This window comes from Bos taurus, chromosome 22 (genome assembly GCF_002263795.3).
Source record: "Bos taurus isolate L1 Dominette 01449 registration number 42190680 breed Hereford chromosome 22, ARS-UCD2.0, whole genome shotgun sequence".
Lineage (NCBI taxonomy): Eukaryota > Metazoa > Chordata > Mammalia > Artiodactyla > Bovidae > Bos > Bos taurus.
Window position 1 is genome coordinate 57,424,120 of NC_037349.1, and position 16,661 is coordinate 57,440,780.

Consider the following 16,661-nt stretch of genomic DNA (forward strand, 5'->3'; position numbering starts at 1 on the left):
GAAGGACAGCAGGGAGGTAGTGGTCAGAGGAGGCAATGCAGACAGGGGTGAGGATCAGGTCAAGGAGGGCCTCCCCGGGGAGGGGCCTCTCCTGGGGTCTCAGACAGTGACAGCTTCCAGAGTCACCTCTCCCAGTTGTGTGCTGGCTTCTGCACAGGCCTACAATGTCTTAGCCCAAAGGAGAGATCGAGGGTGGGAATGCTCTGCGTCTGCCAGGAGAGGGATGTTTTGCAGATGAAAAAACCGAGAACCGAAGGTGTCTAGGGACCATGTCGCTTCAAAATCTCCAGTGACTCACTGTATGCGAGGAAAAGCAGAAGCCTCCAAGCCTGCATTTTTAGGGACATCTCAGGCTGGTTCTAACCTGGTCTTGGGCCAGTCACCTGACCCCTCATTCTATCTCCACCCTGCCTTTCCCAACGCACCCATGCCAAGGCTGTGCTGACAGTGCCCATTCTCCACACGTCACCATGTACCTTCAGGCCCGGGAGTGCTCCTGGCTGACCACCTGCCCTCCTCCACCACCCGGGCCTGGTGACTTCCTCAAACTCCATGTCTGTGGCAGCTCTTCTGCCAGCCTTCCTGGGTACACCCAAGGGGAATAAGTCTGTCCATCCCCCACGCGCCTGAGGACACCTGCACAAATCACACTCACCACAGAGCAACACCGCGGCTCACGTGTGCAGTTCTCCTCCCTACTTCCACCCTCCCCCCCAACAGAGAGGGAGACACCTACTCAAGGGCAGGTTCTGGGCCTTCTCCATCCTGGGGATCCAAGGCCTGTCTCAGCGCCTACGGTGTAGGAAACATTCTGGGATGTTCTGTCCAGAAGGAACGGGTAAGTCAGATGGATGGACAGTGGGTGGGTGGGTAGGGGGATGGACGGACGGGTGGATGGGTGGGTGGATGGATGGATGGGTGGATGGGGAGTCTGACGTATGACTGGGTGGATAGATGGGTAGGTGGACCACTGAATGGATGGATGGATGGATGAATGGACAGATGGATGGACGGATGGGTGGATGGGAGTCTGATGAATGACTGGGTAGATAGATGGGTGGGTGGACCACTGAATGGATGGATGGATGGATGGACGGACAGATGGATGGGTGGACGGACAGATGGATGGGTGGATGGATAGATGGATGGATGGGTGGATGGGGAGTCTGATGTATGACTGGGTGGATAGATGGGTGGGTGGACCACTGAATGGATGGATGGATGGATGAATGGACAGATGGATGGACGGATGGACAGATGGATGGATGGTGGATGGGAGTCTGATGAACGACTGGGTGGCTGCATACATCATTAGCTGCACACACAGATGAAAGGAAAAAGAGTGGATAAAATCCTGGCTAGATGAGTGGATGAGAAATTGAACAAACAGACAGATGGGCAGGTGGATAAATATATTTAGGACTTGGTTCATGGAAGGACAGAACAAGTCTTTAAACCAGAAGTCAGGAAAATTTCCTATAAAGGCCAGATGATAAATATTTCAGACTTTATGAGCCACATGTGGTCTCAGTCACATAATTCTTCTTTGCCTCTTTTTCCCACACGTGTTTAAAATATGTGAAATCCATTTTTAGTTCATAGGCTGTAAGCAAACAAGATCCTGACCATCAGAATTCAATTCTGGATGACCAGAAATTTTACTATTCCCAGAGGTAGCTCCATCTGAGAGCTACCATATGAGAAACACAAAGTTAAATTCGAAACACAGAAGGTCAGAGGCCATCCCCATCCGCCTCTCAACAAGAGCACAGTGGAGTTGAGGCGTGTTCTGGAATGAATGGGCCCATTGGTCCCTCTCCGCAACGGGGCAGCCTTGGGACTTCAACAGCAGTGGATCTCCATGGAGAAATTCTTAAGAGCACCCACCAACCTTAGCAATCAGACAAAGACCCTGGGGCGGCAGTGGTGGAGAACATCCCCAAGTCTGTGGTCTTCCTGGACCCGTGTCCCTGCTAGGACTCGAGTCACACTGGGGTGTTTGCGCCACTTCCCTCCCCATAAGCACTGACGTCACAGTGCAGATCCAGACCACGATTTCCCACACGAGCTTCTGAGTGTTTTTTATGGGCTCTTTTTTCCCCTCCTCAGGATATTGTCAGGGATTACCAGCAGCTTCAGCATCTTTCCAACTGGCAGGAAGCAGTGCAAGCCCAGATGGAAGTTTCCCAGTTAGAACCCTCTTAACGAAGTCATAAAACAGAAAGGCCCAGCCCCTCGGACACACAGCCAGCTCAGAAGTAAGCGCGAGAGCATCAGCCATGGGAGAGTCATGCTTCCCGTTGCCATTGCTAAATGCGTCTTTGAGGTTCATCCCTGGGGCCAGTTCGCTTCACACCCGAGGGTATGGGGTTTAACCTTGCACAAAAAGTCCTGAGTCAGAAGGCAAAAACCAGGGCCTGGGAGCACAGACCAGCCGCGCTCTGTCCCCCTCCTGGGGCCCTGGGTGGCAGCAACAGGACACCAGGGTGATGTCACCGACAGGGACCTCAGCGGGATTCAACCAGAGACCTGGCTGGGTGCCGGTGTCTGCTGCCTCCAGGGAGGCCCCCCGCGCTGAGGAGCTCCCGACATGCGACGGGAGCGCACCAGGAATCAGGAGACCCGGGGCTTCATCCTGGCTCGGTCACCGCGTGACCTTGGCCAAGTCACTCCCCCTGGGCCTCCATGTCACCACCCACAGAACGTTCAGGATGGACGTTCCTAGCTCTAATGTTCTTGGAAAGACACAAGGGATGATACAGAGCAGCGCGGGACCAGAAGGTAACCTCCGAGGAGCCCCAGACGGTGAGAGAGCTCAGCCGAGCCGCGAGCTGTCATCAGAGCCTTTATGTGAGACGCGCCCTCACATCCCGTGGCTCTGCTGTGCCCTATTCCCTGCCCCCTCCTTATGACTCAGTCCCAACGCCACCTTCTCCAGGAAGCCTGCCGAGACTCCCTGAGGTTGTCAGTTCCTGCCCTATGCTCCGGATGATTACCCGTCTCACTCATCTGTCTCCTTCGCTGGCCAGACTGCCCTTGGGGAAGGGCCCTGTCTGATCCCACTTTCCACCCCCAGCTCCCGTCACACAGCGTGTGTCCAAAAAGCATTCACTGAGCTGAAGGGAAGTGATGGCTCAGGGAGACTGCGGGCAGTGTGGTGGGCTGTGAAGGGGGGTCGAGCTGCAGGTCCACGTAGTCCCCAGTCTGGCCTCCTTTCCTCTGAAAAGTCCAGAGGACTGCCCCCGCCCCTCCCACGGGCTCAGGCGTTGCTGCCCCAATGCCAGGGTGACTGAGACAGCCTCTCGCTACCCCAGCTTTGCTCGGGTCTTCGTGCAAACACATCACCTTCTCCCCAGAGGCCTAAACATACAATGAGTGCACACACATGTACGTGTACACGCACACACATGCACACGCATGCCCCGACCACACATCTGAACTCAACACACACAGCTATGACCCAGAACTACACCTGTCTTCCTTCTGTCTTCCTCAACCTGAGGGTCAAGGAGACAGCAAACACCCTTCCGGAAACCTTAGCACGTTCTGCATACGCCGCTCCCCACCCAGGCAGAGTGCAGCTCCATGGGAAGCCCATGCCATCCGCCCCCCGAAGCACAGGGATCAGGGGCCCAGCTTCCCTGAGAAGCCCCGGTGAACGGGGTCTCTGCTAGTGGAAGGCACCTCTGTCTCCTCAACTGCTTTTCTGCCCCTTGTATCGTAGTCGTGTCAGAGGGCAATTCGCTCTGGACAATTGAAGTGACTAACTCACCAGATACAAGTGCTGGAGCATCTCCACGTATCTGCAGGGGGAGAGAGGGTGGAGTGGGCATTAATTCTCGTTCTGCACAAGCCGGGCAGGGGCTGACGCTCTGTTATCAAGCTCAAGGCCACGGGCCGCGGCTCAGGGACTCACGCTTTCTCTGAAGACAGCAGCTCCTGCGCGATGACGTGGGCTCTGGACTGTCCTTCCACCTGCGGGAGGAAACAGAGCCGTCAGGAGGGACTGTACCTGGGGGGATGGCAGGACGGGAAGCCCAGCTCCACAGGGGCCAGTCAGGCTAACAGAAGGACCGTCACGCTATCGGAGGAGGACCCACACGCTTCTCAGCCACCCCACCCCCCAGTGCTCGCTACCAGGGCGGTGTTCAGCCTCGCCGCACCTTGGCTGCCCCACCTGTAACAGGGACGGGACATCAGCAGCATCTAATGCCCAGCCCGGGGCCTGCTGCCCACTGCAGGCTTAGTAAGCTGCCCAAGGGGACTCTGCCCACAGCCGGGCAGGTTCTGAACAACCTGTGGTTCTCTGTGCCAAGCGAGCCCTCTCTTCCTGATTCTGTACTTGCTATCCCCTCAGTGGCCTCTCCCCACTCTGCCTGCCCACCTCCCAGTTATCCTTGGAGACTTAGCCATGCTGTCTATTGCTTTCTCCAAGGAGCCCTGCGGAATCCTGCGGATTCAGAGGTGCGTCTCTGCGGCCAGTGCCCGGCACGGGCTGCCCCTCCTCTGTCACCAAAAGAATGATTGAGTGAATGAATGAATGACTGTTTACGCCACTTGGGAAGCACTGACTCTCCTGGCTGACCGTGAAGGTGAGCCATGTAACCCATCTGAATCGCAGCCTCCGCACCTCTGAGACAGGGGAATAACTGAGATTCTGTCTACAAACAGGAAGGATGGGCAAGGGCGGGGGCAGGAGAATAGGCCCGGGCCTTCTGCCATGGGCACCCCCTGCGGCCCCAGACCGGCCTGGTATCAGACCCTGCGGAGGACCTGGACGAGCAGAGACCTTGCGGGGCAGTGACGGGACGGACACGGCGCCTGTACAGGCGAGGCTGGGCGGCGGGGTCGTGGTGGAGCAGAGGGCGCCGGGACCCACGGCTCCTGGCCTCCCACCGCCTCCCGACTCGGCCCCACGGAAGTCACTTTCCAAGATCAGAGATCAGCTTCCCGTGTGTGAGCAGAGTGACCTCTGAAGGCCCTTCTCTGCTCAACCTCCATGCTATTACATTTGAGAAGTGACGATCTACTCCCACGACCAGAAACGCACCGCCTGTCAAAGGAGCAGCTGCTAGGACGCCAGAACCAGGCAGTCTGGGCTCAAATCCCACCTTCTGCCTTGGGCTTGTTAAGTCATTTAATCCTTCTATACCTTGACTTTCCTATCTGTAAAATGGGCACAGTCCTATAATGGTATCTCACGCACATGACTATTGTGAAGTTTAAACAAGTGTGTGTGTACATATATCTACACACACACGGAGCTTCCCTGGTGGCTCAGATAGTAAAGAATCTGCCAGCAATGCGGGAGACCCGAGTTTGATCCCTGGGTCGGGACGATCCCCTGGAGGAGGAAATGGCAACCCGATCCAGTATTCTTGCCTGGGAAATCCCCACGGACACAGGAGCCTGGCAGGGTGCAGTCCGCAGGGTTGCCAAGAGTTGGACATGACTGAGACTAACACACACACGTACACAGAGAAAGGCCTCTCCTCGTGTCTGTGTCACACGCCCGGAACAGGGTCTGCACACAGTAAACGCCACAGAAGTATCAGCTGTCCTTATGCCTGTGGCGCCCGTACCCTGTGGTGGTGCCGGGCCCGGAACCAAGCGCCCAGGGATGGAGCAGGAACAGATCGTCTGCAGGGACAGGCAGGGAAAGGCCTCCACTGCTGGGTCAAGGCCGAGCCGCTCCTCCGACAGCAGCGGCCGAGGCAGAGGAACGCACACGGGCCCTGGGACTGAGCACACCCAGGTGCCAACGCCGGCTCCGGCACCGTGCACTTGTGAGACGGCTGGCACACCAAGACCTCCGAGCCTCCACTCCTTCACCTGAAACACGCGGAGAGCGACCAGCCAGTCCCTTGGGCTGGCTCTGGGACGATGCCCTCCTGACTCAGGGCCTTCGCGTTTGCCGTCCCCTCTGCCTGCGACACTCTTCCCCAGGTCTTTTTTAATTAAAAAAAATTATTCTTATTTGGCTGCACCGGGCCTTAGTTGCCTGACTCAGGGCCTTCGCGTTTGCCGTCCCCTCTGCCTGCGACACTCTTCCCCAGGTCTTTTTTAATTAAAAAAAATTATTCTTATTTGGCTGCACCGGGCCTTAGTTGCGGCACATGGAATCTTTGATCTTCACTGTGGGATGTGGGGTTTCAGTTGTGGGATGTGAATCCGCCTGCCAATGCAGGAGACGCAAGAGACGCGGGTTCGATCCCTGGCGGGTGGGGAGATCCCCTGGAGACGGGAATGGCAACCCAATGCAATATTCTTGCCTGGGAAATCTCATGGACAGAGGAGCCTGGCGAGCTACGGTCCACGGAGATGCAAAGAGTCAGACACGACTGAAGCGACTGAGCTCAGCACGTGTGAGCTCCCAGTTGCGGCATGTGGGATCCAGTTTCCTGACCGGGGATGGAACCTGGGCTCCCAGCATCGGGAGCGTGGAGCCTTCGCCACTGGACCACCAGGGAATTCCCGGATCATCTCAGTCTCACTTTTGGACTTTTTCAGGTCTCTGCTCAAAAGCCACACACACGCTCGGGGGGCCATCCGTGACAGTCTCACCCCGGGTTCTCGGCCTTGACCCCGCTGACATTCTGGGCCCCCCGGCTCTCGCTGCCTGTCAACAGCGTCCACGGCCTCTGCCCGCCGGATGACGGCTGCAGGCCCTCCGAGCTGTGACAACCGGATGTGTCTCTGGACGCTGCTGGATGTCCCCTGGGGCACAAGCCCGCCCCCGTTGAGCACCTCCGCTCTAACCTGCTTCTTGCATCCTTTTCTTTACGGCAGTCACACTGCCTAACGCCGCCCTGGGACACAGGAGAAGTTCAAGACGCCCTGGGATGAATGAATGGAACTGAGATACACAGTACGTGCTCAATAAATGAGCCTGTTCCCTGACTGGTCTGTCGCTAACTGCTTCCTGAGTAAGAGTACACTGTTTTGGAGGTTCCGGTCTCCCCAAGGCCACCCAAATTCAGCAGAACGTGGGCCCGTGGTCAGCCCCCCTCTGGCCCCTCACTGCCCGCTCTGCTGCAGAGCAGAAGGGAAACCTGTGAGGCCTCAGCCGGCCTCCTGCCCCTGACGGGCACCACGTCGAAGTCTGCCTTCTGCACCCGCAGGGCTGGCGTGGGCTCTGTGGCCCTCGCGCCTGGAAATGCATCCCGCTGGGACAGGCCTGGGCGGCTAAGGAGACCTCGTGGTCAAGCCTCCGTAACAAGAATCACTTTGTAGAGGATGGACAGGGCTCAGGAGACGCGCTCTGTGAGATGAGGCTGAGAGTCAGAACAACCGCCGATCTTCCAGGGGCCTGTGCATCCATTCTCACTTGTGTCCAGCTTGACGCTGAGACCTGTGCTCTGGGCTGGGAAGGCCTGGATTCAAGTCCTGGGCTCTGCCCCTTCCTACACCTACACCCCTGGACAAGTTATTCCTCTTCTCCCAGCTCCATCTGGAAAACATGACTGATAATAATACCTACTAATGATCTGACTCTGCGACCCCATGGACTGTAGCCCGCCAGTCTCCTCTGTCCATGCGATTCTCCAGGCAAGAATCCTGGAGTGGGTCGCCATTCCCTTCTCCAGGGGATCTTTCCGACCCAGGGATCGAACCCGGGTCTCCTGCACTGCAGGGAGGTTGTTTTTTTTTTTTTTTTTTTACCATCTGAGCCACCAGGAAAGAATAACAATAACAAACCGGGCAGCATTTACTGAACACTAAAGTTTAGCTCTGGATTTTCACATATATTATCTCACCGAACTTTCCCAATGACCCAGGAGGTAACTGCTATTATGAACCATTTTACAGATGAGGAAACTGAGGCACAACTAAGTCCTACCCTTTGCTCAGAGTCACTGCTAGTCAGTGGCAGACACTTGATTCAGCCACAGGTAGTCAGCTCCAACCCTGAAGCACTGAGTGGCGTGCCTGGCACTCGGCAAGTGCTCAGTAAATGGTGTTTTGCTTCACTGAAGGAGGCGCAGTTTTCCAATCGGGAAACACCCATCCTGGACCTGCACCACGAGGGTGGCGGCAGGAGCCCGGCACTGCAGGGGCACCCAGGGTTGGTGCCCACCCCCAGCCTCAGGGCAGCGCCCACGCTGGCACCCAGCAAGGAGAACAGGGCTGGACGTCGGGACACTTCCTGACCCGCCGCCCGGCAGGACCGAGTGCAAGTCCCACTCAGACGCCTGCTTTCTCATCGAAGATGGGGGGTCCCCCCACCGCACGGCCCGGATGAGGAGGTGATAAACGGAGGGGTCACATCCCGCCCAAGCTTCTGGAGCTGTCACCGCTGCCATTGTCACAGGCTGGGGGCTGTCGGGAGGCGCTTCTGGGCACGGGCCACTCCGCACGTCCCTCCCCAGCCCTCCTGCCAGAGGGGTCGACTCCGGGTGGGATGCGGGGGCCATCCTGCTTTCTGACTGTGCCCATGATGGATGCGTCTTCACCAGCCAGACGAGAAGGGGGCCCGGCAAAGCCATGTGCCCGGGACTCTCCTCCGACGCTGCTCCTGGGCGTGGCCCCACTGGGGCCGTTTCATACAGATGTTTGTTTAACCAGGAAATGAACTCCGAGGCTGACGGCAGTGTCCAGGGACAGACTTCTGGGAACAGGGCTCCTCCCAGGAGCGTGGGGGCCAGGGCCTGTGCTATCGCATTCCTCAGGCTGGCGCTGTGGGTGTTACGCCAGGCGGCCACCCCTCTGCCCTGGAGCTCCAAGCCGCTTATCTCCCCCGCTCCCCTGGGCCGCCCAGCCGCGCTTCCGCCCCAGGCCCCAGCAAACCTGCCGGCCCAGTGCTGGCTGTCCTGGGGCCAGGGCAGGGCCGGAGGGAGGGGAAGAGGCCTCCCTTAGGGACCCTCCTGGCTAAACAGACGCAGGAAGAGTTGGCAGTCCTGGCCCTCTGCCCGGGGCTATTTCTCCAGCTCGAGGACAGGAGTTCTCTGTCTCCTTCTAGAAAAGCAGTCCCCTAAGTCTGGTCTAAGAAACTCTGGGGTTCCACCTCCCTTTGCCAACTACGTATCTGTGTGAGTCTGGATCTGCGCCGAAGTTGAACAAAACAACACTTTCAACAGATGAAGAGGGGAACGCAGGTGTCTCCTACGAACCCAGACATGAACAACATGTTTGCAAAAATGTAAAACCTAGGGACTTCCCTGGTGGCCCAGTGGTTAAGAATCCACCTGGCAGTGCTGGGGATGAGGGTGCTAGCCTTGGTCGGGGAACCACCGCGTGCCATGGGGGACTAAGCCCGTGCACCACAGCAAAGGGCCAGCACCGCCAAAAAGTAAAAACAAAAAATTAAAACCTGGTTACTCTTCTCCCTGGTGGCTCAGATGGTAAAGCGTCTGTCTACAATGCGGGAGACCTGGGTTCCATCCCTGGGTCGGGAAGATCCCCTGCAGAAGGAAATGGCAACCCACTCCGGTACTCTTGCCTGGAGAACTCCATGGATGGAGGAGCCTGGTAGGCTACATCCATGGATCACAAAGAGTCGGACACGACTGAGCGACCTCACTACTACTCTTCTCACTAAACATTTTGGAAAATAACTGTTTTTCATAATAAGTGCTATTTGTGTTAACATAAAATGGTCTGTGCGTGCTAAGTCGCTTCAGTCATGTCTGACTCTCTGTGACCCTGTGGGTAGCCCACCAGGCTCCTCTGTCCATGCGATTCTCCAGGTAAGAATACTGAAGTGGGTTGCCATTTCCTTCTCCAGAGGATCTTCCTGACCCAGGGATCAAACCTGTGTCTCCTGCATTGGCAGGCGGGTTCTTCTACCATAAACGCCACCCCGGAGGCCCTGAAATGGCCTGTTGTTGCTCTCTTTAGAATGAGTGAAAAGATACACGATTAAAGTTTTACTCAGTGTTACCTTCTCAGGTGGTGACCATGGATAGATACAACTTACAGAAACAAAAACTCTAAGGGGCTTCGGATCATTTTTAAGAGGCCAGATATGGGTCTGAGACCGAAAGGTTTTAAGAAGCACTGTTTTAGAGAGTCTCACACTGATCACAGAGGACTGTGGATGGAAACGCTCTGCATTCTCAGCGAAGAGCTCAGGCGCAGAGGTCTCGAGGCCACTGTAACATAACAGCGATTGCCGTCATCGTTGCTGTGTGAGGCAGGGTAATGAGCCCCAGGCTGCCTGGCCTGGCTCTCAGCAGGGCCCCACGCGTGCCCGGGCCGCCACTCTCTCCCCAGCACCCTGTCCTGTGGCAGAGGGAGAAACCACCCCTGAGCTCCTGTTTTGTCACCCGCCTCCTTGCCTGCAGGCCTGCTGGGTTGAGCCTTGCTCGGCCTTTAAACAGCTGCCTCTTTCCTTCACCCTCGTCTCTGCCAGCTCCCGGCAGAGCCCCGTGTCCTGACGTCCGGGGCCTGGCTCAGCGCCCCCTCCTCCGCGCACACCTGCTCCCTGCCTGCGGTGACCTGGGCACACCACTCCCCCACGCCGTAACCCTCAGCTTCTTGGCTCCTGGAGACATCTTTCCCTCTCAGATGACTGTCACCGACACCTGTGTCTGCTCCACCCACCCGGGCCTTGTCCCTGCTCAGAACCGCCCTGCTCTAAGTGGGTGGGCTCTCTCTGGTCACCAACTCAGACCTGCGCTCCCGAGCGTCCTGCAGCCTCAGCTGCGCTGCCCTCTTAGCTCATGAGAGCTACAGCCAGGGGCCTACTCCAGCCCACCCAAGGCTGAGGGCTGCCATTCTCTGTCACCTGCAGCCCCGAGTGGCCCCACAGCCCCCGAGAGAACCTGCCCTCCCACCCGATGCTGACGCCTGTGCTCTGGGGTCAGGAGACCTGGCTCAAGGCGTGGGCTCCACCCCTTCCTACACCTACCCACCTGGACAAGTTCCTTCTCTTCTCTGAGCCCCATCGGTAAAACAGGGAGAACAATACCCACTGAGTAATATAATAGCTGGTGCTTCTCGGACAATATGACAGCTACTGTTGTTGTTGTTCAATCGCTCAGTCGTGTCCGACTCTTTGCGACCCCATGGACTGCCTCCCTGTCCATCACCATCTCCAGGAGCTTGCTCAAACTCATGTCCATTGAATCAGTGATGCCACCCAACTGTCTTGCCCTCTGTCGACCCCTTCTCCTCCTGCCCTCAATCTTTCCCAGCATCAGGGTCTTTTCACATGAGTCAGTTCTTTGCATCAGATGGCCAAAGTACTAGAGTTTCAACTTCAGCATCAGTCCTTCCAATGAATATACAGGACTGATCTCCTTTAGGATGGACTGGTTGGATCTCCTTGCAGGCCAAGGGACTCTCAAGAGTCTTCTCCTGCACCACAGCTCAAAAGCATCAATTTTTCAGTGCTCAGCCTTCTTTATTGTCCAACTCTCACATCCGTACATGACTACTGGAAAAACCATAGCTTTGACTAGACGGACCTTTGTCGGCAAAGTGATGTTTTTGCTTGAGGACTAGTGTGTGTTAAGCATGGTTCTGAGCTTTCTACATGGATTACCTCATTAAATCCTCCCAACAACATATGAGGTAAGCACTATTATTCTTACCTCCATTTCACAGATGGGGAAACTGAGGCACAGGGAAGTTCTATCCCTCTCCTGTTCCATTCCTCCATTCCTCCCTGTCCCACGGAACTCAGATTTATTGTGTAAGCTCTCGTAGCCTTTCCGTACCTCAGGGCTTTCCGGCTCATGCAGGTTCCTGTGTCCAGGAGTTCCCTGTGATCTATTAAGTGTCTCCTAAGTCACCAGCTAAACCTTAGCTGGGCAGAGCGCCAGAGTGGGCCCCCGATGCTCCATGCCCGCCAGCCTCCTCGACCACATATCCTGTGGGTGGCGGGTGGGGGGAACCACATCCGGACAGAGAGAAGGGGCTGCTGACCAGGGCTGTTTCAAACCCTGGGAAATACTCCTAATGAGCCTTAGCTATTTTGAGGGTCCCAGCGAGGGGCCTTGCTGGAGTGTCCTGAGGTCATGTCTGGAGCTCAGGGAGCCAGACTCACACGGGCAGCAGGGACCCCACAAGAACGCTATCTCCGAGGCCCCCCGGGGCACCACCGGAACAGACAGCATCTTCCCCCTTGGAATGCACCGGGGTTTCCAGCACGGACTTCGGCGGCTGTCAGGAGGTTCAGACGGGTGCTCGGGGAGAGGAGGGTTGCTTTTATCCCAGCTGCCACCTGTGTGTGTTCGCACAGGTGGCAGGGAAGGGATGAGGCGGGCCAAGGAAAGGCCACATCTGCAGGACAAGGAGGGAAGTAGGTGGGGCCGACGGAGCCTCTCCCCCCGTCTCCCCCTCCCCCAGGAACCAGCAGTCAGCTTCTGCTCCTGGGACTCCCAGCCTCACTCGAGCTCGAGCACAGGCTGCAGTGAGTCTGGGTTTGGCCCAGATTCTTCAGAAAACTTCCAGCATCTCAGAGAGTCTCTGGTCCTGGAGGCAATTTGTGATGTTGACGGCGTGTTATCTCGGAGCTTCAGGATACCCCACGAGGCTTCCGGAGACCTGACTTCTCCTCGACTCCGTCTCCAACCCGCCGGACGGCCTCGAGGGAGCGGTGGCCTCTCCCAGGACACTAAGGGCTCTCGCGTATCACAGACCCCACACCCGCCCCCCCCCATCCCTGGTCCCTGGTCTCCACCACTCTCCTCTGCGTCTGTGCCTCTGCCTGGCTTAGTCTCCTCCTGTACGGGAGTCACATGGTGTTTGTCCTTCTCTGACTCCCTGACTTCACTGAGTACTGAGCCCTCGGGGTCGGGCCACGTTGTACCACGTGACAGGACTCCCTTCCTTGTAAAGGCTGAGTAGTATTCCACTGCGTGTGAAGTCCACGCTGTTTGTGCACCCATCCTTTGATGGACACTGAGAGGCTAGATTTCATGTTAAGTGCTCTTAATAAAGAAATCAAAGAGGTCCTGTCCTGAGCATCTCACTTCAGTCTGAGAAAGGACCACCCAAAGGTCAGGAAGCCAGTCGATGCCTGGGCTCCCCACCTTCATGCCCTGTGCTCTGCCCTCCAAGGTTTCTCTCTTTCTATGTAGCCACGTCCCACATTGCTTCACAGAGCGCACTACGCCTCACCTCCTCCTGGAATCCTCCCTGGCTGTCCCGACTCTTAAGACTGGGGACACTCATGCGGCTCAGGCACAATTACACAGCTGAGACCCCGTGACTGTTCCATCTTCCCTGCAGCCTTTGTTCTGTAAATAACTGTGATGTGTAACCTTTATGAAAGTGCATAAAACGTAGCGCCTAGAGATTATCACACGAGGTGCCTTCTCATTCTCCACCCTGACCGTAAGTCCCCACGCTGGGCACCCCACTGGCTTCTTTTCCTGCACCTTGGGGAGCAGAGGGCACTGCGGATGCTCCACACAGCCCGGACGGCTGCCACACAGACCTGAGCTCAAACTTGAGCGTGTGTACGAGCTGCCGGGGGGCTCTTGTTAACATGCAGATACTGGACGAACCTAGGGGCTCAGGTGCTGGGGGCCCGCGGGTCAGACTCTGAGCAGCCGGGCTGTGGACCAGGCACAGACAGCGACGCCCACAAAGTCAGGAAGGACAAAGGGAGGGCAAAGGTGACCTTGTGGCCCCAGCTCTAAACTGGTCAGAGGGGTCTGAGCCTTGGCAGAGAGGAAAACCAGGCACAGAGGAAGCTCTCTGAGGACCAGGGCATCCCAACGCTGCCATCCCCAGTCTGGGGGCTCCTGGCAGCCCGCAAGCCCTCCAGGGCGCTGAGCAAGGAGGCGTGGGCCAGGCAGGCAGCCAGGACACCCCCCGGACCCCTGCGCCCCCATTCTCTCCCTTCCACTTTAGGTTCTGAGAGTCTGCATCTTCATCCTCCTCCATTCAACTGTCTGAAAATAAACTCTCTGTGTTAACTTGGCCAAACTGCTGTGCTCTGTAAATTGTACATGACTGAGGCGGTGCTTTTGTTCATTAAACTGTCCTTCAACTGAGATCGTGTTCCATGCTTAAATGCAGGACTTAAATGAATGCGTCTAATGCATTCATCCACGGATCAGTTTCCTTGAGGATATTTACCGAATGCTGTTTTACGTGCCAGGCAGCAGCGACATACCTGCAAGTAGGACAGTCACGGTCCCTGCCCTCCTGGGCTATTCTGAGAGGCAAAGGTGAACACTGTGCAACTAAGCAGAAGAGATAACACAGAGCAATCGCAGCCTGAGACGGGGCAGGGGAAGGGAAGCACAGGAGTGCGCAGGGCCAGCAGGGAGAGGCCTCTCGGAGGACGTGCCGTCTCCTCGCAGCCCTGCAGCCCGCGGTGCCAAGGGCAGGAAGAGCGTCTCGCGTGCAAATAAGTGCAAGTGCAAAGGCCCTGGGGTGCGGGTAAGAAACAGACGGCTTCGTTCTGCAGCCTCTGTGGCTGAATTCCATTCCATCCGTGACTGACTCATGACGACAGGAGATGAAATGCCAGGGACTCTCAAGTCTTTCCAACCTGGTGCCAATCACCAGAACAGCGAACTTGAGAGGAGAGGCGAGGACTTGTGGGTGGGGGTAGGGCGCATGGAAAAGTGGCGAGTTCCGCTGGGCATGTGCCGAGTCTGAGGTCTGCGGGGAAGTCTGCAGGGCTTCTGAGAAGGGCCCCTTAAAGCAGGTGGCAGCTGGAATGTGAGGCTAAAAGGAGGGGTGGGCTGCAAGGTCAGCTCCGGGGACACACCTGAGAAGGGCTGGCCACTGGCCCGCGAGCGACTGGAGCAGAGAACTGGGAAGGAGAGCGGGGCTGGAGGAGCCCCAGGAAATCAACACCTCCAGGGAGCCGCAGGCAGAGAGGATGGTCAGGGACGCGGGTAGAGAGCGAGGAGAAGACAGAGCCAGAGATGCTGAGGCAGCTCCTGTGGCGGGGAGGCCGCCAGAGTGGAGGCTTGGTGTCTGAGGTGGACAGTGTGCAGAGCGAGGGACCACAGCGAGGGGGGCGGGGAAGTGGGAGGAGCCTGCCTGTGGGCGGAGCAAAGGCCTGCAGAACCTGTCCAGCCCAACCCCTCCTTCCCTGCCCCGCAGGCTGACCTCCTGGGCTCACTGCCACCTCCCACCTCTGCACTGCTGCTCCCTGACCACAGGGCTGTCCCCAGACCTTCCCATTTTCTTCCTCCTTCCCAACAGCCAGCTCCCAGCTCAGAGGTTTCCTCTTCATCACAAAGGCTTCCTGGGAACCTGGAACCTTCTTGTATCTCTGGAGGGAACCTCAAATGGGCCAGCTTGTAAAAGAGTATGGCAAGTCCTCAGAAAACTTCTTGGGTCCCAAAATCACTGTGGATGGTAACTGCAGCCATGATATTAAAAGACTCTTGCTCCTTGGAAGAAAAGCTATGACCAACCCACACAGCGTATTAAAAAGCAGAGACATTGTTTTGTCGACAAAGGTCCATCCAGTCAAAGCTATGATTCTTCTAGTAGTCATGTATGGATGTGAGAGTTGGACCATAAAGAAGGTTGAGTGCCAAATAATTGATGCTTTTGAACTTAGGTGTTGGAGAAGACTCTTGAGAGTCCCTCGGACTGCAAGGAGATCAAACCAGTCCATACTAAAGGGAATCAGTTCTAAATATTCATGGGAAGGACTGATGCTGAAGCTCCAATACTTTGGCCACCTGATGCAAAGAGCAGACTCATTAGAAAAGACCCTGATGCTGGGAAAGATCGAAGGCGGGGGGGAGAAGGGCACGAGAGAGGATGAGATGGTTGGATGGCATCACTGACTCAGTAGACATGAATTTGAGCAAATTTCTGGAGATACTGAAGGACAGGGAGGCCTGGCGTGCTGCAGTCCATGGGGTCACAGAGTCAGACATGAGTGAGTCACAGAACAACAACAAAGGATGGCTATGTGATCCAGCAGTTCCACTTCTGGGCACACACACAAAAGAACTGAAAGCGGTGTCTTAAAGAGCGATTTGCACACCAAGCTCACAGCAACGTGGTTCGCAGCAGTGGGAAAGTGGAGGCAGCCAAGCATCCGTGGAGGGATGAGCTGACAACATGTGACAGGGACACATCATGGAGTACCATCCAGCCTTCCAAGGAAGGAAATCCGACACATGTGACAACACGCATGAACCCGGAAGACGTCCTGCCAGGTGAAATAAACCAGACACACAGATACGGATACCCTGTGAGTCCGCACAGCGGAGGTATCTAGAGTGATCTCCTTCACAGAAGCAGAGAGCAGAATGCTGAGTGCCAGGGGCTGGGGTGGGGCGGGGCGACGCTCTGTAAGACACGCTGAGTCTCAGTTTGGGAAGATGAAACAGTTCTGGAGAGGGACAGTAGGGATGGTTGCCCAACAACGTGAATGTTCTTGGCGCTACTGAACCATATACTTAAAAATGGTCAAGGTGGAAGATTTTGTTTTGTGCATTTTAAACCCCCCCTTTTTTGTTTGTTTTTGCCGTGCCAGGTCTCAGCGGTGGCACACGGGGTCTTCTATCTCCAGTGCAGCACGTGGGATCTTCAGTTGCAGCGTGTGAGATCTAGTTCCCTGAGCAGGGACTGAACCCAGGCCCCCTGCGTTGGGAGCGTGGAATCTTAGCCACTGGACTGCCAGGGAAGTCCTTCACCGAAACTCTTAAAAAAAGAAATTCTGAAAAAAAGAAAAGCCTCCTCCAGCCTCCCGAAGTTTCCCGTCTCTTAACCCCCGGCGCTCTGTCCCC

The 16,661-nt window shown here is 56.4% G+C and overlaps 1 protein-coding gene across 7 annotated transcripts in view; it reads right to left on the minus strand.

Annotated features, from left to right (window-relative positions):
* The window catches only part of FGD5 (FYVE, RhoGEF and PH domain containing 5), a 123,531-nt gene that overhangs the window by 42,358 nt on the left and 64,512 nt on the right, over positions 1-16,661 (minus strand). For all 7 annotated transcript variants that reach the window (XM_024983314.2, XM_024983315.2, XM_059880132.1 and 4 more), the window contains exons 4-5: positions 3,917-3,975; positions 3,773-3,803 (exon numbers count right to left, since the gene is read on the minus strand). In XM_024983314.2, coding sequence (XP_024839082.1) covers positions 3,773-3,803; positions 3,917-3,975 — 90 coding nt within the window. The remainder of the gene's footprint in view (positions 1-3,772; positions 3,804-3,916; positions 3,976-16,661) is intronic.